The 23,897-nt window shown below is 39.7% G+C and overlaps 1 protein-coding gene across 1 annotated transcript in view; it reads right to left on the reverse strand.

The window, feature by feature from the left end:
- Positions 1-45: 45 nt before the first annotated feature.
- Positions 46-23,897, reverse strand: part of SMS (spermine synthase) — a 41,209-nt gene continuing 17,357 nt past the window's right edge. Inside the window, exons 3-11 of the mRNA XM_074534623.1 lie at positions 20,098-20,191; positions 19,289-19,353; positions 16,650-16,825; positions 14,712-14,868; positions 13,690-13,777; positions 12,613-12,727; positions 12,074-12,153; positions 1,756-1,871; positions 46-455 (exon numbers count right to left, since the gene is read on the reverse strand). Coding sequence (XP_074390724.1) covers positions 413-455; positions 1,756-1,871; positions 12,074-12,153; positions 12,613-12,727; positions 13,690-13,777; positions 14,712-14,868; positions 16,650-16,825; positions 19,289-19,353; positions 20,098-20,191 — 934 coding nt within the window. The 3' untranslated portion in view covers positions 46-412. The remainder of the gene's footprint in view (positions 456-1,755; positions 1,872-12,073; positions 12,154-12,612; positions 12,728-13,689; positions 13,778-14,711; positions 14,869-16,649; positions 16,826-19,288; positions 19,354-20,097; positions 20,192-23,897) is intronic.

Below are 23,897 nucleotides of genomic sequence, written 5' to 3' on the forward strand. Positions count from 1 at the left end.
AAAATCTGTTGGAAAAACAAACAACAAAAACTCCATGGACCACCCTTCAGGGATGAAATGCTAAAGATGTCTTTTTTAATCAACCAGTTTGTGAAGATCTACAAAAAAATAAAAAGGATCACATTCTAAAGGTTCAGTGCAGACAGCAGCTATATAGTTTTGCTGCTTATTCATCTAAGTTGACTTTCAAAAATAACACCCTAGCTTGTCAAAATATACATTTTCCATTTGCTTTTAAATTAAAATAATAATAAAAAACATTTAAAGAATTCACAATCAATAGCATGACTAAGTTTCAGGATCATCTACAGCATATAATTTAAAGGTTCAAGATGCCAATATGCAGCATGTGGCAGGCCTATATGCTCCATGCAGCATGTACATTTAGGATCATCTCAAATAATCTTGATGTTCAGATGTTAGTCTGTTTCTTCCAAATCGTGTAGAATACCCATCTGGAGAAAATAAGCAGTTAAGGAAAAAAGGCAACACTTGTACACAGTTAAAATTCAGTTATTTTTACTTATATTTAAATTCTGAAAACTTCTGGTAGCTCAAAAAGGGTAGGGAAAACGCTCAAAAGTGACATCTACCTGGATTCTCTTCTTGACTCAGCAGATCAAAGATGCCTACCCTTCAAAACACATACACGTTCCATTAAGGCCTGGCACTTGTAAAGGCAAAAATAATCACTTTCTCTGAAACTAAGCTTTAAGGGCAAGTATTTTGATATCCTTCACATTCTCTTGACTTGAAAATATAAGGTCAAATCTGCATTTCCCAAAGAGCTGACAATAATGAGAAGCAGGAGGAGCTGGCTGGGGTCAGTCTGGGGGCTGCAGCAATGAGCACTACCGGGCTTAGGGACACAGGAGGGAGGGGAATGAACACACACAACACAAGAAAGGCTGTGGCAGTATCCTGTGCTTAATGTATTATGAATAAGAAGATTGTGGAAAGATGTTTCCTGTCAAGAGAGACAGCCACAGCAGGCTTCACTCTGCAGAAACATTTCCAGGGAGATCCCATAAAAGCAGCAAACACTCAAGGCAAATGCAGATGGCAGAACCACCTTACAGCAGATCAGAATGCCCCCTCACACTAAGGGCTTGAAGTTTAAACTTCTAGGCTCCTTACATAACTTCCTTACCACCCACAAATTGAAGAAATTCTGAAGGATTATTTTTAGGAATGGGAGGTTGCTGAGAATATGCATAACCCTCTACTTGGAATATTTTTTCTAGTAACACTAACTAGTAATTATTGATGGGAATCACTCTTCCCCATTCCCCAGCCTTAAAAGTGAAGTCTGAACTGTATGCTCAAGAATAGGGCTATCAGATAATATCTAAAGATCTGGATCATGCTAATCTGTATGAAGTTAGTTTCTTATTTTAGTAAAAGAAAAAAAAGAAAATAAGAAGATACAGCCTTGTCAGAACTGCCAGGCAGTATTACCTTTATCACACAGTTTATCCTATATCACATACACCACTCAAAAACATTAACAAAAATACAGCTTATTCATGAAAGGTGCTCATCATTTTACCAGCTGTGAATTTATAGCACTTTTAGAAAATAATTCCTACAATTATCCTCAAAATAAAACTGCAACAGTTCATTTACTATGAAAAAAAAACATTAAGTATTTAAATCAGAACTGCCTTTTTGCTTGAGTTCATTACCTCCAAACAATCTATGCTTGCTTGATTTATTAATACACACTCTCCAGTCTTCTTCAGTCTTTAAGGATACAATTCCATGTAGGAGGGAACACACACAGTTTCTTTTGAAAACTCCACAGGACAATAAAGCCTGCTAAGCTGTTCTTCATACAGAGTCAAGGCATCAGTCAGATTGATACAGTTTCCCTAAAGAAAAAAAAAATCCCAGTCACAATCAAGCAAATAAGCAGAATTTCAGATGAACATATACATTTTGACATTACTGCAAGGCTCCCACATATGTCAGAACCAGATACATGCTGTTCTTAATATTTAATATTTACAGTGCAAACACTGAACAGCTTGTCTTCATTCTGCCTACAGCAAACAACAATTTGTATCCTTTCAAGAAAGGGTAAGTATGGGGGGGATTATCTATATTCTCATTAGAAGCGATCATTGTATGAGGGCTTCCAGTTAAAACAGACCACCATGTGTTGTTTACCTATAACATCTACTCCATAACCATTTTCTTTATAATTGCTTAAACTTATTAGTAAACAGTATTACAACATCCAGATTTTTCTCAGTTATTTAACATTGCCTAGATCTTACAGTGTTTAAATGAACTTTTTAAAAAACTATAGCCTATTAATTTTAAACAGATTCTTCCACAAAGCAATATGACAAAATACATCAAATTATATAGAAGTTCTCTGGCTGCAGGCTACATTGTCTTGAGTTTCCACATGTCATGCTTCTGAAAAATAAGATTTTCCTGCAATACTTTTTTTATCTTTGGGGTGAAACATCTCATTCTTGGAAACACATCAAGGATTGAGTGAGGAATTTTAAAAAAAAGCAAACCCCAAGAAACAAACACCCCACCTCCCAAAAACCCCAAGCCCAAAAACCTCAAAAAAACCAAACATCCCCCTCCCCCTCACACACACAAAAAAAATTAAAACACAAAACCCCACCCAACTCCCCCCCAGGCAACTTCTATTTGCAAGCACTACCTTGTCCCAAGCTAAGTATTAATAAGAAGCAGAAATTACTGCAATGTATACCTGGGGTGCCCATATGGAGAAAGCTCTAATTAAAAGTCTGAATTCTCCATACCCATAATACATTTGAAGATTTAGTAGTTACAGTGAGCTCACCAGAACACCAGACTGAACAAACACCAACAACTCAAAGCAAGAAAAGTCAATTATGTAAGTTCAATCAAAAAACCTTTGTCAAGTTTCTTGATTACATAACCAAGTAGACAAGCAAACACTTTACAACTTTAAATCCAACAGTCTAAGGAAGAATGTGCAAATACAAGTTATTTGGACACTAATTTGGAACTAAGTGAAGTTGAATACAGTCACCACTGCATGGTCTACAAATCACTCAGGTTGTTTTTTTCCAGGTATGAGGCACTGAATGAAGACTCGTCAAAAAGAAGTGTACTGTTTCTGTGGCACAGCACAGAGAAAATATATTCTGTGATTGTGGTCAAGGTGGAGATATTGTTACAGGCTCTTGGCACACTGACACCCAAATGAATTGAATTGTGGTCTTCTACTTCCACCACTTTCTTGAGGAATCTTCAGCTCTACCTATAGGCCCCAGACATGCTAAACCAACCATGCTGTACCACTGCACATCAGCAGCAGGCTATATGATGACTGTGAATCTCTCCTGCCCACACAGGACGTGCCAGTCTGGCCACATGTGGGGCAGGATGAAATCCTCAGGAGATGCGTGTCCCCATCTTCCCCCTAGAGGTTGGGTTTACTAGCATGTAGTATAAATGTCTTGTACTGTGATCTAGCACAAACCCTCCTTTCCTCTTCTGATTTCTGATCAGTAGATACAGAAGCATTAACTAGCATTTTCTAGAGCTATTCTCAATGTATATAAAATCCTCAGCTTTCCCACACCTTTACCAATTCTAGTGGAGAAACATTTGCCAAAGAAGATAAAAAGGAGAACAAAAATGAAATTTTTATGTTAACAAATACACACAGTTCCTAAAGATCCAGCACAAGAGCCAAAGTCCCACAAAATTATAGCAAGAAATGCAAGGCACAGAAACTGTATTAGAAAGAAGTCTAAATCAAGAGCCTCCACCTACAGAATGACAGCATCTTCCTGTTGCTCTGAATGACTTTGGGAAGTGTTTGTGTGTACACATAAGTACACAATTTTGGGGTTTTTTTTAACTGACCATTGAATGCAGCATCTCATTCACTCCTGCCATTCAATAACATGTGTAACCTGCTCCTGACTGTGAAAGAATGCAGATGGCTCAATCAGAAAACACTAGATCTAATCAAAAATCAGCTCCCTTACATTCACATCTTATTCTGTATTTTAGGACCTCTAACTTGAAATGAGGACCCCAGGCACCAGGGACTTACTCAATGCTTCCCAAGTGTCTGACTGCCTATGTTTCACACCTTGTGTTGCTCTGCTAAGACACGGCAAAGCTTTTAAATCTAGGAGCAGAGGCTTTATGAAAGACTTGTTTTACTGTGTAGCTTATTTTTGGTGCTTCCAGATTCTTTAAAATGGCCTCTAAAATTATTACATGTGCACAGATGCAGCTGAAAATTAATTTTCACAAAGCAAGGAACTAAGATGCATTTGAACAAGTACTATCTGTGCTCTATAAAGCATACAACAGGCAGAGGCTAAAACAAGCAGAGGTGACATTTGAAATCAGTATTTCTAAACAGCTCCATTTACATTGATTTTTCCATGTAACAACATCAAATGGTAAATCGAACCAAACTGTAAAATGTACATTCTGACTTTGGGATTCATACTATTTTTCCTACTTTTTAGTGGTAGGATTTTTTTCACAGTGTGTTTAAAACATTTTTATTTCCAGAGAAAGTGAAAAGAGAATTCATTCCACTCATCTTCCTCTGAAATTTTTGCATCCTGCTCAATTTTGTTTTGGATTGTGCTCAAGTCTTCACAAATAGAAACGAAAACCTCAACTTAAAAATCTTAACACAGCATCTTAGCAATGGTCTCAGGCACATGATGTGATTCTTGGGGTTCTCCTGCACAGGGCCAGGAGTTAGACTTGGATGATTGTTGTGGGCCCTTTCCACACCATGAAATCCTATGACTCCACTCTATTCTATCACTCTCTAATCTTTAAAAAAATCATATTTGGGAAAGCACTCCATCAAAAGAACTCGCATAAAGCATGTTTGATTATAATTTTGGTCATATTGCACAAACAAACCAGTATTTTATTTGGTAAAGGAAAATGACTTGCTGTATATAGAAATTTTCTAATAAAAATTTGGGTTTCCAAACCCAAATGTTTAGGTATCAGAAAAGAAATGAGACTTGTCAAAAGTAGAAGACTAACACAAACTGAGCACAATGAACAGACTGCTGCAGCACTTGTTTAGTAACCTGTTATTATCCAGGGGATTGTGGTGGGTTTTTTTGGTTCAGCTGCCCTTCCACCAAACATATTATTTTGTTTCAACATCAGACTGAATGCAAAAGAAAACTAAAAAACAACCTGTGTGTGTAATTTGAGTCACAAATAGGAGCACAGCTAGGTAATTTACAGAGCACACCACTATTACGCAGGAAGTTGAACAGGATACACAATGATAGAAGAGTATACAGTTTCCCAGACTGTCCTTCAGTATTTCATCTTTTCTCCCTTCTCCAGCAAGACACAAATCACTGCAGACACCATGGAAAACAAATTACAGATACAACGAACATGCCAAAAAACAATTTTTACTTTTCAAACCCACAACTCTCCAATCTCCAAATAAAGATCTTGCCTAAAGCTTCAGACAACTCACCTGGCACTTTAATCAACATTTTTCTTCTGGACAAACATTACAGGATTTTGCAGTTCTGCATGGTTATTTTTTTTAACTATCTGGCTTTACTCAACACAAAGTTAAGCCCTCCAAAAATCAAATCTATGAAACTTAAGGCTTACTTCAATAAGCTTATTGAAAAAAATCAATATTGGGAACACCTTTCTTTAAAACATGACCAGCTTTATTACCCGAGACTACAGTGTTAGTAACAATGTCAATCACACTTAGATGCTCCAATATCACCAAAATGCCACAGGGAACCAAGCCCAGAATACAACAGTGTTCACTTTAACTCCCACTGCCTAATGAAGAGCTATGTGGTAGAGCAATGCATTGTTTGTTCTGCACAGACACCATATAACTCAAACAATAGCTAATACTGAATGCTGTTTAACAAGGTTTAAAGCAGATGACTCGCCAATTACATATTTTCAAAAGCAAAATCACTTCCTTTTATTTTCCCCACAGGGTTCAGCCAATTTTTCATTATATACAAAAGCCTTTACCAAACTCTTCTCCCCAGCCCCTCTCACTCTCTGTTCCATGTCAAACAATTTGGCAAGAACTAGGAAGGTAAGAACTAGGAGAATTATGAAATTCTTTTTACCCTTAAAATGCATCTTTCTGACACAAAAGTACTTGGGGCAGTTTTGAGATTAACAAATCTTAATCTCTAAGACCTTCCTTAGACAGCTCCTGAACTGTTTCACAGCCTCTGCATCCTGAGTCTGCTCAGTGCCCGCACTCAATTCAACAGCTCATGCCCATGTCCCAATATGCATTTTTCTGGGCTCTCACAAGGCATAAATGCTCTGGTTCCACGGGCTTAGTTTTTAGGTTTCTACAGGACAATGCACAACAAACATAAATAACAAATACAGTTCTGGACAGACAAAAAACATTCCTTAAAGTAAGTAGCAAAAAAAAATTTGTTTCAATTAACCCTGTACATTCCATTTAACTCTGCCCATCTATAAAGTGGATGTGTCCATCAACTGGTTACATGTTGAACTTAGGCCACTATGCTTCCTCCAACCCTCAAAAAGTAAACTAGTGAGTTGAAAGCAGGTGAAAGGGTCCCTTTTCCACACTTGCCCATTTCTTACATGTCTTACCCCCTTATGTCATTGTCATGGGCCACCTTTGTCTGTGACTGTATGCCAGAGAAGTTTAATTTTTATGTTAAGCACGGGTTTCTATTTTTATTTATTATGATGCACCAGAATTGGACATGGCCATGGTTGGGTTTTATCCTTCCTCACTTCAGAGTAACTAATAAGCAGTAAGACAGAGAGCACGAAACACCTAGTACCAAAGCTAGGCTTAGGTTTGGGGGGACAGGGAAGGCTGTTAAGGAAATAATGGAGGCAAATCCAACTGTAAGTACCTCCACTGGCTAAACTCTCACTGACATAAGGAAATGAAAATGTCTGTTCCTTAAAGTCTCTCAAACTAGCAAGAAATCACAGAGGCTCACATAGGGACATACAGCCATTCTTCCAGCCTCCTTTCATGGCTCAGTCATGGAGAATCTTGTTCCCTCAATGGAAATGCTAATTAGAAAGCCCACACAGCAGCCAAAAAAAGGAGTCTAACTATGGAGCAACATGGTGATTGTCTGGACATTTAGAGCGTGGCCAGGAAGAGACAGCTGAGGGAAGGGCCACATGTTGGTGTGGGAGACACATGATCCCTTCAGTGGGTCAGTGCTGTTTACTGGAACCTGGGAGTGGTCTGTGGTTCTATTCCGCCTGGGCTGAGTGACCCCAACCAGGAAGTCACAAATTCCTGTTCAGAGGTATTTTTAAAGGCTCTACTACATAAACAGGCTGAAAATGATACCCTTCTCAACCTCAAAATATTAGATCAACAGAACAAAAACTTAGCACAGAGAAAGGCATTTTCTTAGCTACACATAATCCACTGACACTCAAAGACAACCTTACAACCAGTCTCTGCATCTGACAGAGCACGGCTTCACAGTTCTTGGGACAATCCTCACCTGGTACTGTGAATGCACAAGTGATGGCTCAGAAAAACAAAAGCCACATATCATACTGATATCTACAAGTATATATACTCACTTGAATGGAATCACTTGGGCCATATAAAAATCATGCTTTTAGAAAGCCCAATACTGTAAAAACACCTGAAGTGTCAGAAAACAAGTTGCCAGAAAGGTATATTAGAGATGAAAGTGGACCTCAGGATACACCAAGGTCTTACAACCTTACCAATTCCCATTTCTCTCCACTGTGATGGTTGGGAGCCTGGACTTCTGTCTCTCCTTGGAGAACATAAGACCAAGCACCTCACAGACATGGCCTCATATCATATCATATCATATCATTAAACACTTCAAAGCACCAGCTTCAGAAGAAGAATGGAAATAAGAGCACACCACATGACCACTGAACCTTTAGAGTGGTGGGACTATGTTTAACAGTAAGTTTTCACAAACAAGCTCCAAGTCTCAAGCCTACAGACAGGTCTGCAAGTTCTGCAGGCTAAGGGCCCTACAGCTCATGTCTCTCTGTGCAGATCCTGTGTAGGCTGCAACACTCAATATGGATGATGCAGCTAGAAAAGCAAGGGTGTGTAAAGCACAGCTGCTACTCATACAAGTTTTTGTTCTAAGCTGTGATTACTATTTGCACAGAGAAAATAAAGGCATTTTTCCCCAACACACTCCAACACAAACTTAAAACATCAGAGAATGACATCCATTAACTGCCCTTTTATAACTTTTCAGAGCTGAAAAAAGGAAGAAGTCCCTCCTGCATCTTAAAACTGGCCACATAAGTTCTTGTATCCCCTAGGAATACAAATAAACAGTCTGAAAAACCTTCCACAGGCAGAATCTCTATAAATGCTCATAAACTGCCAGGCAATACTGGTTACCTGCCTCCACCTAGTGGTGACAGGACATTCTGCAGCAGCCTTTGGAGACTGCTTCGAGGATCAGCACGAAAGGAATCCCGAGGGAACCACCAGGTGCGTTAAGAGCAGCATGCCAGAAATAATTCTTTTTATAATCTCAGATAAATTATATCCTTCTGGAGTCAGCACTAGATTCTGCTTGCTGACAATTCACATGCAGATCAGAGCATTTTCTAAAACTTGTGCAGAGAGCTCAATGAAGAGGTGATGAGTATTTCCCTTTATTTTTCCCAGCAGTGGCATTTAGACAGACAGCAACAAATTATGGGAAAGGATGGCATTCTGTGAACACAACTCCACTTTAAGGTAAAGCATTTCTTTGGCATTGAAATAAATGACATCCTAACCAGATGCACATGATTCTGTTCAGGATGCAAGGGGACAGACTACAAACTACAAAGGACAGAAATTTTCAATGTTAGTATAACATAATGCCAGGGCAGAAGGGACAACTGTAATTGCTGGCTAGTGGTCACCAGGACAACGATCCTTTTGCTGCATTTTTCCTATGAGACATTTCCTCACCATAGCAAAGATGATACTCTGACAAGTAAGTGGACATTCCCTCAGTCCCTTTCCTTGATGAAATTTAATGTTTTTTGGTTTAGAGAAGCAAAATACAAAGAAGAGGCTGGGGGACACACAGAGTCCTGCATTTTGAAAACACAACTGCCTTAAAAGGCACATGATTTCTTCAGCAAGGCCTGTTATGTAATATAAGCATCCTGGAAGTAGATAGCTGGAGCAAAAGTAACTTAAATTCCCAGTTCCACAGAGATAAAACCACTGGCATTTAATAGCAAACACAACAGAACATTCAAATTCATTTATGAGTTCCCAGTGTGTGACTAAGCTGCCAAAGTTGGTAGTGGTCATGTTTGACCTTCTGTCTATAGTTAAACCAATTCTCCAAGTAGCCAGCTTCAGTTAGTTCAATTGAATTAAAAATTAAGTAATTTAAACAAAGTTATAGACTAATTTTATTTTAAGCACCCAATAATCTGTTCATCCTATGGCCAGACTGTTGAGTTGTCTGAGGGTGTGGAGGGCTCACCCTATCTGGGTGCCAGGTGCCCACAAAAACACCCTGGCATTTCCCTGCTCAGCTGGACAGAGGAGAGAAAATACAGCAAAAGGCTCAAGGGCTGAGATAAGGCTGGGGAGAGAACACTCACCAGTTACTGTCACAGGCAAAGAGACTCAACTTGGGTAATAAACTCAATTTTCTCATCAAATCAGAGTGGAATAATAAGAAATAAACCCAAATTTTAACAATGCCTTCCCCTACCTCTCTTTTCTCCCCAGAGTGAACTTTATTCGCAAATTCTCTATTTCCTCCCCACTGCACTGATGGAGGATGGGGAATGGGGATTGTGCTCGGTTCATCCCATGTTATTTCTGCTGCTCCTTCCCCCTCGCACTCTGCTCTGCTCCAGTGTGGGGTCTCCCTCTATGGGAGACCTCCCTGAACTCCTCCAACATGAGTCCTTCCATGGGCTGCAGTCTTTCATTAATTGTTCCAGCAGGGTTCCCTGCAGGGTCACAGGTTCTGCCAGGAAGCCTGCTCTAGTGTGGGCTTCCCATAGGGTCACAGCCTCCCTCAGGTATCCACGAGCTCCACCATGGGGCCCTCCAGGGGCTGCAGCTCAGTCTCTGCTCCCCTGTGGAGCCTCATGGGCTGCAGGAGCACAGCCTGCTACACCATGGTCTTCATCACAGGCTGCAGGGGAATTTCTGCACTGGCACCTGAAGCATCTCCTGCCCCTCCTTCGGCGACCTTGGAGTCTGCAGAGCTGTTTCTCTCCCATGTCCTCACCTCTCTCTCTGGCTGTTGTGCAGCAACTTTTGGCCCTTCAAAAATCTTATCCCAGAGCCTCTGCCACAGTCACTGATGGGTCCAGCCTTGGGACCAGGAGCAGGTCCACCCTGGAGCCAGCTGGCAGTGCCTCTGTTGGACATAGGGAGCCCTTCCCACTCCCTCCCACTACCAAAACCTGGCCATATAAACCCAATAGAGAGGGTTATTCTATTTTTACAGAGGACTGTTTTGCTTTTTCAGGCCCAACTGGGAAGTGGCTCCAAGGATCATAAATGGGCTGAGCAGTCTATCAATAGATGTATCAAAAGCTCTGACAGCTGTCTGCCCCAGTATTAACTGTCCTTTTTTCAACATCACCAGAAGACTAAACTGCTAGAGAACACTGCTTCTACACTCCAGCCCTTGCACTGGCTGCCCATTAGCCCTAAGTTCAATTTTAAGCCACATAAATTTTAATATTGTTTCTTTCCCAACCTGCCATGTACCACCTTTTTGCTTTGGGATCACAAAATATAACATTGCATCATTTCACAACAGCTAAAACCCACCAGGCTGGTTCAGGATTGCACAGAAAGAAGGAAAGGACAGCAATCACTTGCTGGAGAGCTGACTTATCTCCTCCCATAAGGACAAATGAAGCAGCAGGGGCTGCTGGTTCCAGCTGACACAGAACAACCCCCTGCCCTGTGGCTGCAGCACAGCCATCATTTCAGCTTTCAGCACAAGCTTCTTTTTAAGAGTCCTTCTGTAAAGTCCAAGAAAATCTGTCCCCTGATATACATTTACCTACATTCCAACAAGGTGAGCTAGTATCACTGTGTATGCTACAAGGACAGCAACTGTAAGACAACAACTTGCTCTGTTTCCAAAACATTTAGTGTCCTTTTGATAGCAAAATCTGCCACAAATATTTCCACAATTAACTGGACAGCAATGCTGTTAAAATTTAAAGTATGGAAAAACCACATTAATCATACCTTTTGTTTCAATCACAAGATAATTTCTCTTGCCCATACAACGACAGCATTTTAAAATAGAGCAGCACATTAGAATTGCCAGAAACCTCATCCCACAAGTTCTGCTTTTCTTTATAAACCTGCACAATTTTGCAGCAAACCAATTTCTATATATTTCAGAGCTTAAGGATATTATTCTAAAACACAGTACTTAGATTCTCCACACATCAGAAGACTAGTTTATGAGCATGACAAAAGAAATACAACTTCAGAGACTGAGACTTCACTGAACCATCTGCTGGCTCCTGTCACATTCTTGTACAATAGCACACAACTTTGTGGCATTTCAAATTCAGGATTGCCTGAAGTATTATCTGCTGAAAGCTATACCACAATTCTGTTACGTATGAGATGACGATAACAATTTTCTCATCCCACCACACCTATGTCACTCTCACACTTTAATGAATGACAAATTTCTGTGTTTTACACTCTACAATTAGTTTAAAAACCTTGTATCTCTTTATTAAGTACATCTGTTCTGCTTTTCCAGAATTGTTTAGCTGCAATATTCTGCAGTGTGCCTTGCTGAGTCTTAAAATTATGCTATTGAACTCCAGACAAAAGCACTATATATTCAGCTGAAATGATGAAAAAAGACAAGTCAGTTAGCAAATCCTAACTTTCAGGAAAAATGTCTGATAGGTCATTAAAGAGAGAAAACCAGCTTGAAGTAGATTTTTAGTTAGTTTTATCTTTTTTTTTAATGAAAATATGCAAATTGCAATAGATATAAAGCAGTACTTTTTTACAGCCAAGTACTTTTTTACATCATACCTGTGTGAAGTATTTTCCATCTTGTTTCAGGACTTTCATTGAGAGGTCAAGAATCAACCGTAGAAATTCCCATGTGGAATCTGCATATGGGCAATGATTGAAAAACAATAGCACATAATTGGCTTGTTTACTTATTACATATTCAAGACTTGCAAAGTTTAAAAAAAAATAAAGCCTGGATTAAAAAAAAAACAAATGCAAACCATACACAATGGCAATGATGGCAGGAGTATTGTTTTTCTTCACAGGAATTCTCCTGAAGTTTTCAATAAATTATGCAGTGAGGAAAATTTACTGGAGTATGAACTGCAAATACTTCTCAAGAGCTACATGAGTTCATATTATTCTGGAATAAGAGACTGAAAAGAGTGCTAGGCACTTGCTAGTCTTTTCTAATATTCCAAAAAAAAAAAGCTATCTTTTTTCTCAGATCTGCTTTTGAAATTGAAAAAAATAAAAGCATTTATGCTGCAGACTATTATGCAGCAGAAGGACAGAAATGTGAAAATTCTCAGAAGCAAATAAATTAGAAGACTTACCTTCCTCTGGAGATGTGGAGATTGGAACAGCTGTCAGATCATTAATTACATAATCAAACATTCTTCCTTCTTTGGCATACCTCTTCAGTACAGGAATACAGTCTTCAATTAGAACCTGTAAGAAAGAAATATTGTTGCTAGTCCTAAAAATACCCTAAAACAACCAGGTAAAAGGAACAAATGTGAATTCACAGATATTAGAAAGAAAAAATTACAAAATTAAATACATGTTTAATTCTAGGCTCCACTTTCAACTTTTTACATCATATAGAAAGGAGGAACTTTGTGGTAATTATGACAAGGAAAACACAGGCATTCCAGGACTGAAGTTCCTAGATCTGTGACCACTGCTCTTTCTACCAAATGCTGACCACAGTCACCAGTTCCAACATGAGTTAAGTAAGATATTTGTATGAAGGGCCACTGATTTCCATGGAATAGCATGTGACTTGTTATTTTTTTAGTGTGTTTTTATTAGCTAACTCCTGTAAGTTAATAGCTGTGACAACATCTAAGGCCCAGTAATGAAAACAAAGACATGTCAGATTACACCTGCGCTCATTTGTAAGTGCTGTCAGATGCAGCACAAAGAACTCAGCTGCAGGGATGCATGACATCTATTGGGGTTTTTATCTTAATATAATGCAGTGTAATACTAAGGGATTTTGCCTGCAAATTAAAAATAATTCTTAAATGTGTATTACAAATTCAGCTGTTTTCAACAGTATAGAACAGCTAAGAAACACATTTCTTCTTCTTAACAGTTTAAGCAATGATGTTAAACACAACGTTCTACTGCTATCTCTTCTTTATTTCCAAGTTATAGCAAACATTCTCCTATTTCATAATCCTTAAAAGCTATATATGCAATTCATTTTAGAAGACTTAAAGCAGAATTAAAATACTTCCAACATAAACTCCAGTTATTAAAATATGCAAGTGTCATACAAAAGGAAAAAAGCTTCCCAAACTTTAATCAGCAGAGTTGCCCCCAGAACTTTGCCATAGCAGTCCTTCCAGACCAGGTCTACGTGTATTTGAAATATGACATGTAATGAAAGAAGAACAGAACATTACCTGGTAGCAGTCTCCTTTCAGATTGTCTAAGACATCTCCGCACGTTTTCCGCATGTGTTTTTTACACCCGTCAATCACCATTTGGTCAATGTTTGAAGTTTGTCAAGGCATCATAAATTCCAGAAATAACAGAGGTAAGAGTTTCTACCTCTTCAGAAACAAGTTCACAAAGAGGCATTCACAACGAAATAATCAGATGTGTCTGTTGGCCTGCAATAATCAACCTTAGTTACCAGTACACAGATTTTGTACTGGTACATAGATTATGTACTGGTACATACACAAATCTGTACTCCAGATTCAATCAGATGATCACAAAGTGCTTCTTTTTAGTTTTAACCAGTATTTTTAATAGCTTAGGTTATCATTACTATGAAAGCCTGAAATGTGAATTGTAAGACTACCAAAAACTCCATAAAGTTAAACTAGGTTAAGATTTTAACCTACATTTTGTAACAATTATTTTTAGTCTCAGCAAATAGATCTCAAAACCTAGGATTATCAACACCTCATATGGCTAACAATGGTTTATGTTACAAACTATACCAATTACAGAATAGTGAAAACTTGATTTGTATTGGTGTTTTTAGAACAGGGTTGGTCAATTCATCAATACAGTTCATCAAGTCCTGACACTTCTATTGATTAAGTTTTTTTTTGCTTCTAGGCATTATTTTTTTATAGCTTTCTTTAGGAAAAGAGACAAACTCAAGAAGGCAGAAGTGAGCCCAAACTTGACAGACCTGTCTTCTGTTATTAGAGGAAGCATCAGTCTGATGGCAAAGGCATTCCTTTCCAGCCTTATGCAAACTGTTACTGAGAGTTATGGTAAGGATTGGGAACCTGAAAGCAGGTGTTGCATAATGATGCACCAATGTGTAGTCACTGGCTCTAAGTTGACAAAAAGGGTCTAAAGTGAAATCTATCTCCTCATGCAAATCAGGTGTGCAAATCATGCTCAGTGTTAAGGTACCAGCAGAAAGCTCAGGTTGATATGAATGAGGGACCATTTGTCAAAGGATATCTCTACCATAGTAACCATCTTTGGCTTCAGTTTGACTATCTCATAGAGTATACCTCCATCACCACCTCCTAGGATTAGCACTTCTTTCCCAGTGTAATCTTCCTTTCCACTGCCCATTATGGCTTGAGTATATGCCAGGTCACTCTCTGCCAGATCTGAATGGAAGGAAGAAAGAATTGGACAGCAATATTAAATCTGCAGTAATTCTCATTAACTGGTATTAATCCAGAGGTGATACAATACAGACCAAAGCAAGAACACCTACAGAAACAACCGGGTTCTCAGAGACCGTCCAAGTAATGAGATTCTTCTCAGAATCCCACACTGGATTTTCCAGTTCCCCACATGAACGCAACAATGGCCACCTCAGCATTGAGAAGTACTGTGTGTGTGCCAAGAGAAAAAGTAGCAGAGCAAAACCATCAGTCTTTGTAACTTGCTGCTCACTTCATACCTCAGGGGGTTTTTATCTCAGGCTCATCCTGCAAGAGATAGATCTGGAAATTTCTGAAAATGCATTGTGGTCCTCAGCTAAAAAGAGCAACCTAGATGCACAGCAGTGGATCCCTGCACAGAAACAAGCATGACCATCAACATTCAGGTGTTGAAGGGCCCTGCAGCTTGTCTGCTGCCAGCATTAGCTTCCAAGCAGGCAGTAACACTCCCAAGCTGCAACAACAAGGGCCAAGATCCACACCAGCAGGGCCAAGCTTTGTGCAGCAGCACATTGTGGCATATCCTGTCACTCTGCCTGGCAGTCACCACCTCACTTATGAGTGCACAACAACAAAATGAGACAAAGCATTATTTCAAAATCTCCTGGAAGGGAAATAAATAATGGCATACTTCCCCTCCTACAAGGCACATTGTCATAATGTTCAAGCAAAACCTCATCTCCATATTAAACTCTGATAAAAATTTCTGGCTAGAATAATTGAATATCCAATTTGATGATTTCTAATACAATTCTATCTGGACTAGAAAATACCTTGTTAATGAATTCAATAACCGTGCTTTTCAGCTGCCATCTGCACAGAAGCCTCTTGACAGTAGCAGAAAGCTAATTGAATTGTTACAGGTACTTCAAATTATTTCAAAAAGCTGTATTTCAATTTCTTAATTACTCTGCTATTAGAGTGAAAATAGGAATTCTGTACCTGGACAGCAACATACTTCATTTACCAGAGTCAGTCCTTTTCAACATAAGAACTAAGAGATTTTACAAAGCATAGCCCTTTTGTTGCCTAGATTTTCCAGCAGTCTCCAGCTTTAATGAACAGCAGTCCACCTTTCCTAAGTCCACTTTCAAAAATACAAAGGTCAGCAAGCATGAAGTACCACATAAAAACCCCAACATAAAGGTTGGGTCACTATTTTGATTAACTTATGAGTTCAAGTTCTATTATTTGTTCACCAATAAAGCAGCTAAATGGTTTGAGATACAGCTGTCCTATACCTCACCAAGCAGGAAACTCCCTTAGAGAATCAAGGGAGCAGCAGGATTATACACACACGTGCCAGGTCACTTCATATTTCTTTAGAACTCCACTGTGTTTTGAAGACTGATAAAGTAGCTTGTTTGTCAAAGAGAAGCTCTTAGAAGTTGGACTGGCAACAAACAGAAAAGTTTATATAAAAGAATGGAGAGCAAGCTCTGCTATAGAACACCATCTTCTGTTCTCCCAGGCCACTTTCTGCAGCAAAGATACTAACTCAGGAAAAATGCTTTTTTTTTTTTTTTTTAACTCTAGATTTTACTCTGGTCAGCCTGATTAACATCCTGAATATACAGGAACAGACATATGTGTACATGCACAAACAGTTTCCAGCATCTGAACCATTACCCTTAGACATCCATTAAAACTGCCATAGCAGGATAGAAAACAACACTTTTGACATTTTCATACCAGAGATCCTTAAATGAGATGATACTTACTAACATCCCCACTGAGAATAAGAATATTCCCAAACTGTTTTGAATGCAGAATTTTAATATTCTGAAAAGGTGAATCTTCATCATAAACAACTTCATCTATGTCGTACTCCACCAGGCGCCCATCAGCTGTGGGCCAGTATCTATCAATAACACCTCCTCTCAAAATGGCTGGCAACCTGAAAAAAAATATATGAAAGAAGATTACCAAAATTTGGAATGTTTATTTTTAAAAATCCACTTCAAACATACTGTGGATTCACCATAATAATATTCGTGAGAGGCTTCTAAGAAAACTTGCCACATTAAGTGTTAACTTAACACTTAACAGATATAAGAAATCTACCAGTTGTATGTTAAACACATAACTTGCTAATGGACCGGTAGTTTACATGGTTCTTCTTCATGTACAACTTCTACTATGTACTAGTGAATTTCTCTCTATTCTAAGAGATGGAATTTTCATAATGAATTAGCCTCCGTAGAAGAACCAGCTCACAACTAGAAATTAATACAATACAAAAACAGAATGCAGGCAAAAAAGTTGACAAAACCTATTCCCATCTTCAGTTCAGTTAAGAATGACATTTCTCTGAGATTAGGTAGATCTCATTCTGAAGCTATACTGAGACACATTTTAACACATAAAGAAACAAAAAAAAAAAAAAACTATTACAGCATTTCAAACTGAGCCTGCAGTACATAACCACAATCCCTGATATCACTCAGTAGTCTGCATTACTTTTTAAAAGTGGTTCAAGTGTCTGCTAGGATTGTTTTGGGTATGTTGTTTGTGGGTATTAAGATTTTTTAAAATTCCATAGAGATGTACCTTGGTTGAAACCAGCAATTTCACCTGTAAAGACAAACTATCTTTGAAATGACAGCAAACAACCAAAGGGATTGCATTTAGGCAAAACATGCAGGCACAGAGTTCATCACATCTCCCACACGCACTTCAAAGAATTAAAGGGCTTTTTCCAGGAGACCGCAGCAGAAGATCAGATCCAACAGGCTTCTTCTAAATTCCCCAGTGATTCCCAATCAACGTTCCAGAAACACTTCCTACCCGCAGCGAGCCGCCAGATGGCGGCACAGGGCGGGAGCAAGGGCAACCCGGCCTTCCAACAAAAAGGCGTGAGAAACTTCTCCAGCTAAGGTCATCCTACTGCACCTGCACGTGTGCAGCTGGCATCAAAACAAAACAATGCAAAACGCAAAACAAATTAAAAAGAACACAAAAAACCCCATAAAAAACACCCATAAACCAAAAACAAGCAAAAAGACATTGATGAGTGTGTGACAAGATCCATGCCAGATACACTGTTCTAGGAGGTTCACTTCCTTATACAAAGGTAAGCAGAAGATCTAAATCACTCCAGGCAGACATTGCCCTGACCTGTTTTTTAACAAATTCCTATCACAGGGATTCAACAAACTCCCTTTATCATTTCAGCATCAAAACAGCCTCAGAAAGCTTCTCCTCCATAAGCACAGATACAAGATCATCTATGTTCATACACTGAGCATCTTTTGTGAGGCTTTACCAGGCTGAAGGAACAAGATAATTACTCTGTTTTACATACAACTGTAAAACAGAAATAACAATATGCAAATATAACACCACTTTTCAAATTGCTACCATTTTGCTTCTACTCTCTTCATAACTTACAGATCTACTTTCTGCCATACTACTGCTTAACCATTTTCCTATTTTTTGTAGTTTGTTCCTTGGCTTTACTGAGCCTTGTTGATTTCACACTTGCTTTTTATTTTTCTTGACCCATTTTCACTTTTATGTTCCTTCAAGCACCTGCTGCACTTTCTACCATGTGCATGCCTAGAGTAAATGCTTCCTGGCTTCAAGGTATCAGTCACTGCCAAACAGCCACCACAAAGATAACAACAAGCCACATCCAGCAGGAAAGTTATTTCAGCACCAGGCCATGAGCTGCAATTTGAGTCCTTAAATTTTAAGATATAGCCTTGAATTTAAATATTAACTGACAAAGGGCTTGCAAAGTCTCCATCGTTAAGTTTAATTATAAAAATTTGCTACAAAAACCTTCCTGGCAGGTCCCTAAACCACACATACCCACAGCAAGCACCACGAGGCACAGCAGAGGCAGAGATGTGAGAAAGGGCTGCAGGAAACCTTGGCAGGGCAAAGTCTCTGTGGGCTTGAGCTCCATTTTAGCTCTAATTCTCACCCCTGGTCCCTGTGCCAGAGCTGCACTGCAGCTCCATCCCCACCTGCCCAAGTCTTTTGCTGATCCTTGACACCCAGCTCGTGCTCAGAGTTGCCTGAGTACTACAGCCCAGCCTGGCAGCCACAGGGCTGGGTCTGATCCTGGTCACCATCACCAGCTCACCTTCTCCACGAGCTCTGGCATGTGGCCCACAGGGTACAGTTTATGCCATGGCCTATTCCTCTGCCACCCCTGGCTCTTTCAGAGCACTCTGCTCCTGCTTCCACACTGCATTTTCTCTATTTCATGCAATCCTTGCAAGAAACCAAAAAAATTCCCATCCATATCTTCACACTCCAGGCTATTCACTGCACTACAGCAAAGCCTAACTTGCTCATTATCTTTAGTAACTATGCAGACAAGCCACATACAGAAGTAGAGATACAAACTTACCGTTTCACCCTTTTTATGTTACCATGAATCAACTCTTTCATTCTTTCTTCTACTTTGTTTAGAAGCTGCAAAAAATAGGAAACAAGAGGTAGGAATTTGTAAATCAGCACTTAATGCAAAATATCTGTTAAATTAGCCTACCTGGAGGTCAATAAAGCAGCACCTGCTATGAGAATGCTTTGAAATGTAACATTAGAAGCCCAAGACTAACTAGCTGGCCTCCTCAGCCTTGTTACTAGCAAGAATGTGCACATTTCAGCAGCTGTCATCACTGCAGTTAGCTGCTCTCCAGGACAACACATCCAAAGAGGGAACATGAGAACCCTGCAAAGTTCCATTCTTGCTACAGCAGTAGGCTCTTCCCCTGCAATGTTCAATGTCTAGTGCCTTCATGCCAGGGAAGATGAAGTTGTTTTTCCTCATGGGGCAAAAGATTGAATATGGAGGTTTCCTACCTCTCAGAACAGAGAGTACAAAGGAGTCTCACACTAATACACCAGGCTGCAGACTGAGCATCTCATGTCCTCCCTCACTGCCCTGGGTAGCTGAAGAGACCCAAGGCCTAACCAAGGCTGCTGAATTTTCACAAATATTACAAAAAACACAAGGCCCAGTACTTGCAAAGGAGTGTGTGGATTCACACGTGTGCACAACTTCAACAGGTGCTACTGCTCCTCATTTGTGAGCATCCAGGTTTGAACTGACTTCAATATTTATAATATTTTACCACTACAGACTTTGATAAACCTGACAAAAAAGGGGTTCCTCATACAGTTAGGTAATACTAGTAAGATAAGCAACACTCATACCTGATCAACTTCTTCTCTTCCTTTCATGTCATCATTGTAGCTCTGCAGATCCACCAACACCAGTCCATGAGGGTGAATTCTCAAATTGGCAAAACTACAACAGAGACAGTGATGACAAATTTATTATCAAAAGTCAGAGTACAGAAAGAAAATCTAAAACAAGTTATATTAAAATTCAGAATGAGTACATTTTCCCCAGCATCTGTAACTGTTGGCAGCTCGAGTCTTCCTCTTCAAGTCACAAAGGGAAAAAGTTGCAAGAACTTGCCTATCACTACACAGTTGTGTAAAACCAGTAGGAAGCAAGGCAGTGAAACAGGGTGTTTAAGCCACAACAACAATGGTACAATGAGAATGCACTGCTTGCTAGTCTACCGGCCTGCTGGAACAGGTGGGTTGGTTTAGGGTTTTTAATTGAAAACAATCCTTAAGAAAACATCTGGACACTTTCCTTCCTCTATATTTTCCTCTTCACTTCTGGGGGTGTGTGTCTGTTTTGTTTTGCAGGCAGGGTGGTTGGGACTGGTAGTTTCATTTTTTTTGTTGGTTGTTTTTTCAATTTTTTTTAGTTACAATTCACAGACACTGATCACATTCAAAGCTGAATAAAAATCTAAAAATAATAAGCATCCTGGAGCAAACCACAGCTCTGACTGGCAAAGAAATTGCAGCAGCAAAATCTCATTGATGAATACACATGACAAGGCAACAAAACTCCTACTGTATATTTACTACAGAAACATTTAAAGACCAAAGAGCAAGGCCTTGCCAGGCAAAGTACATTAGGTGAATAAATAGTGAATCTCCAAGAACTTGCAATGAAGAAAACAAGAACTAAGGGCAGTGGGGAAGGACACAATGAAACAGTGTAGCAGAGGCAATATCCTTCCCATTCTAGAGAGGAGAAAAGACAAAAAGAAACAGAAAGGCTACAAAGGAAGTGGAGGAGAAAAACATACACCGAAAAAAAAAAGCAAAGAGGGGATGAGAACAGGAATGGCTGAACAAAGAAAGGGTATTCAGGGATAGAAATGCACTACTACAACACAGAGACCTCAGATAAAGCTGTATCATTCTCTGCCTGCCTCCTCTTATCACCCCACTCAGCCCCAAAGGAAAACACAAACCAACTCTTATGACAAAGTTTACGTGACCTTTCATCTCCCCACCACTCCCACCTTTTTTGTCTCTTCCAGAGCCCCTTTTGCAAACTGTCAGCCTCAATAGGAACACCACCTTCCCCATGGTGCTGGGACTGTCAGCCCTCAGCTGCAGTCAGAGATAAAACCCTGAATATTGTGTGTTGTCTGAAGATGACTTCTGCTAACTGTAAAACAATCCAATTATGAAACCGACTGAAGCAACTCAAGAATAAAAACACCTTGCTCGCTTTGGAGCAGCAGTGATCTGCAGCTCTCATTGTTACTACTGTCACCAAGTTCTCTTCAGAGGATGGGTCCGGGCAGTCTGAGTCTGTCTCAAGACTCTGCAGACAGGTCCTGTCCCCAGAAGAAGAGGTATTTCCATTTACTACACACATGCACACCCAGAGCACACAGACTGTCACCACCGGGGAGCAGCCCTCCCTCCCTCCCTCCATCCCGGAGCCTCCCCACTAGGTGTCCTCCGACACAGGGTTTTGGTGAGGAAACACAAAAGCCTACCAGGATTCTGTTTGAATGAGGGTTTGGGGTTTTTTTAAAGGAGAGAAGGACAAAAGAGCAGAACTTTGAAGATGGAAGCACTGGCCACTCCAGCAGGTTTTGGATATGACCATTCACAGTGAAGAGGGTGAAGTCCATACGCCCTCAGAGCTGTGGCAGTACAGACAGAAAAATGTATATGCAGTTCACAAGACAGCTCTGATTCCCTGAGAACTGGCATGGTGTCAAATATTTTTGCTGTTAGAAAAACTTTTTATCAGTTTATTTCCATATTCTGGGAGTTGCCGTTGGCACAAATGTCCATGACTCAAGTTCTCTTTTAAATTAATTTCCTGCAAGAATCAAACAGCTGTCATAAGATTTGACAGCTGACATCTTCACTTCCCCTGTGACTCCGTGAGAGCCTCAGCAGGGGATATTCCTGCCCCTGCTTTGAGGTGGGAGGCAGAGAGCAGAGTTGCTCTGAAAGTACAGCCACACAACTTCACAGATTTGTAAGTGGTATGACAGCCTTAGAATACAGAGACAACAGCCTGCAGAACCACCCATTTCATCCAATTGTCACCTCTAGCAGTATAGAAGGGTCCTGACACCGGGGGAAAGGGAGAAGAGGTGAAAGGCAGGCAGCAGGCTGTGCAATGGGACTAAACTCCAAGTTCCAAGTTTCTGGCTGATATTTTCAGCTAGTTTATGGTAAAAAAACTTGAATGAAATTCAAAATTCTCAACAATAATACAGGTACAGGTTGGCTATACCTTGGCTATAAGTTATCTGGATGAAAAGAGACACCTAAAATAAGCTAAAATGCCTGTAAAAATTTAAGCACACAGCCAACAGTATAAGTGGACTCAAATATGAACAGTCAGTATTAAGTGATATTAATGCAGTAATGGTAGGCCAAAGCTGAACTCACAAGAAGTTACCAGCTTCAGTAAGCAGACAGCAAAGGCTATGCTGGCTTTTGTCACTTTATATTTTTCTGCTTGGCAGAACATATATGAATGCAGGTTTTTATCAGCAGCTGCTCTTTTAAAATGTGGAAGAGGGTTCTTTAAAACAATAAGAATAGTTTCCATTTTCTATATATAAATACACAGGAAAGATTACTTTAGAATCCAATAGGGGAAAAACAGTTTGCTGCAAAATTGGCCCCTACTGTCTCATCTTTCTGAAAAATATAATACCTGTTCTAAAAAAAAAAGCCCCCTGCCACAATTTTGATGTGTGCTTGCATGTAATTTCATAAAAGTAGCAAGGGGAAAAAAAAGCTCAGTGAGGAGGTATCCTCTTCCTTTCCATCTGAAAAGGAAATTGCACCTGAAAAGCAGCCCCCAGTGTAAGAACACTCCAAAAAGCAGCCCCCAGTGTAAGAACACTCCACTTGCTGCTGCACCTGCAGGTCTGTCACATCCTCCAAGGCAGTGCTCAAGCTTTCTGTGCTGGTATGCACAGGTGTCAGCTACAGACAAAATTCTACCGAGTGCTGTATCTTAGCACCTGAACATCAGAACACATCAGATGTCAACAAATAATTCCAAACTCCACAAATCAAAGTAACTGCTGGAAACAGAACTAGGAAGCAAAGATCAAATTATTCTAACCCAAAATGTACTACCCTACCTTAGTTAATTGCATTGCAGAGAACAATGGAACACTGCAATCCCACATACCCAAGAAAGGATTTCCCAAACCACCACACCCAGAGAAAAAAGCTGGATAGCAAGACAGGTACCGACAAACCCATCAAAGCTTTTATCTGCTGACTAACTTTGAATCACTATAAAAAGAGAATAGTTTGAGTATTTAAAAAACAGCTTGCCACTAAAAGCATGGCCTGTCAAACTACTCAATGAGGGAGGAAAAAAAAATTTGCTTATATCAGGAAAACGTAAAATTTTTCAAACTAGCATGACACTGTTTTACTAAAACATACTCTTTTTTTAAAGTTCTTCGCATTAATTACAAAGTACTTGAGGGACCTTAAGGAGCTAGGCAATCACATTTCTTCATTATACCATTAGTCCAGTTCTGTTTTTACAGAATAAGAAAATTAAACCAATAAAAGCTGTTGCATGGTAGCTGTTGCTGCTTCCTATTCTTCAGCCCATTTATACACTCTGGGTCACTCCATAGGCA

This window comes from Zonotrichia albicollis, chromosome 2 (assembly GCF_047830755.1).
Source record: "Zonotrichia albicollis isolate bZonAlb1 chromosome 2, bZonAlb1.hap1, whole genome shotgun sequence".
NCBI classification, from domain to species: domain Eukaryota; kingdom Metazoa; phylum Chordata; class Aves; order Passeriformes; family Passerellidae; genus Zonotrichia; species Zonotrichia albicollis.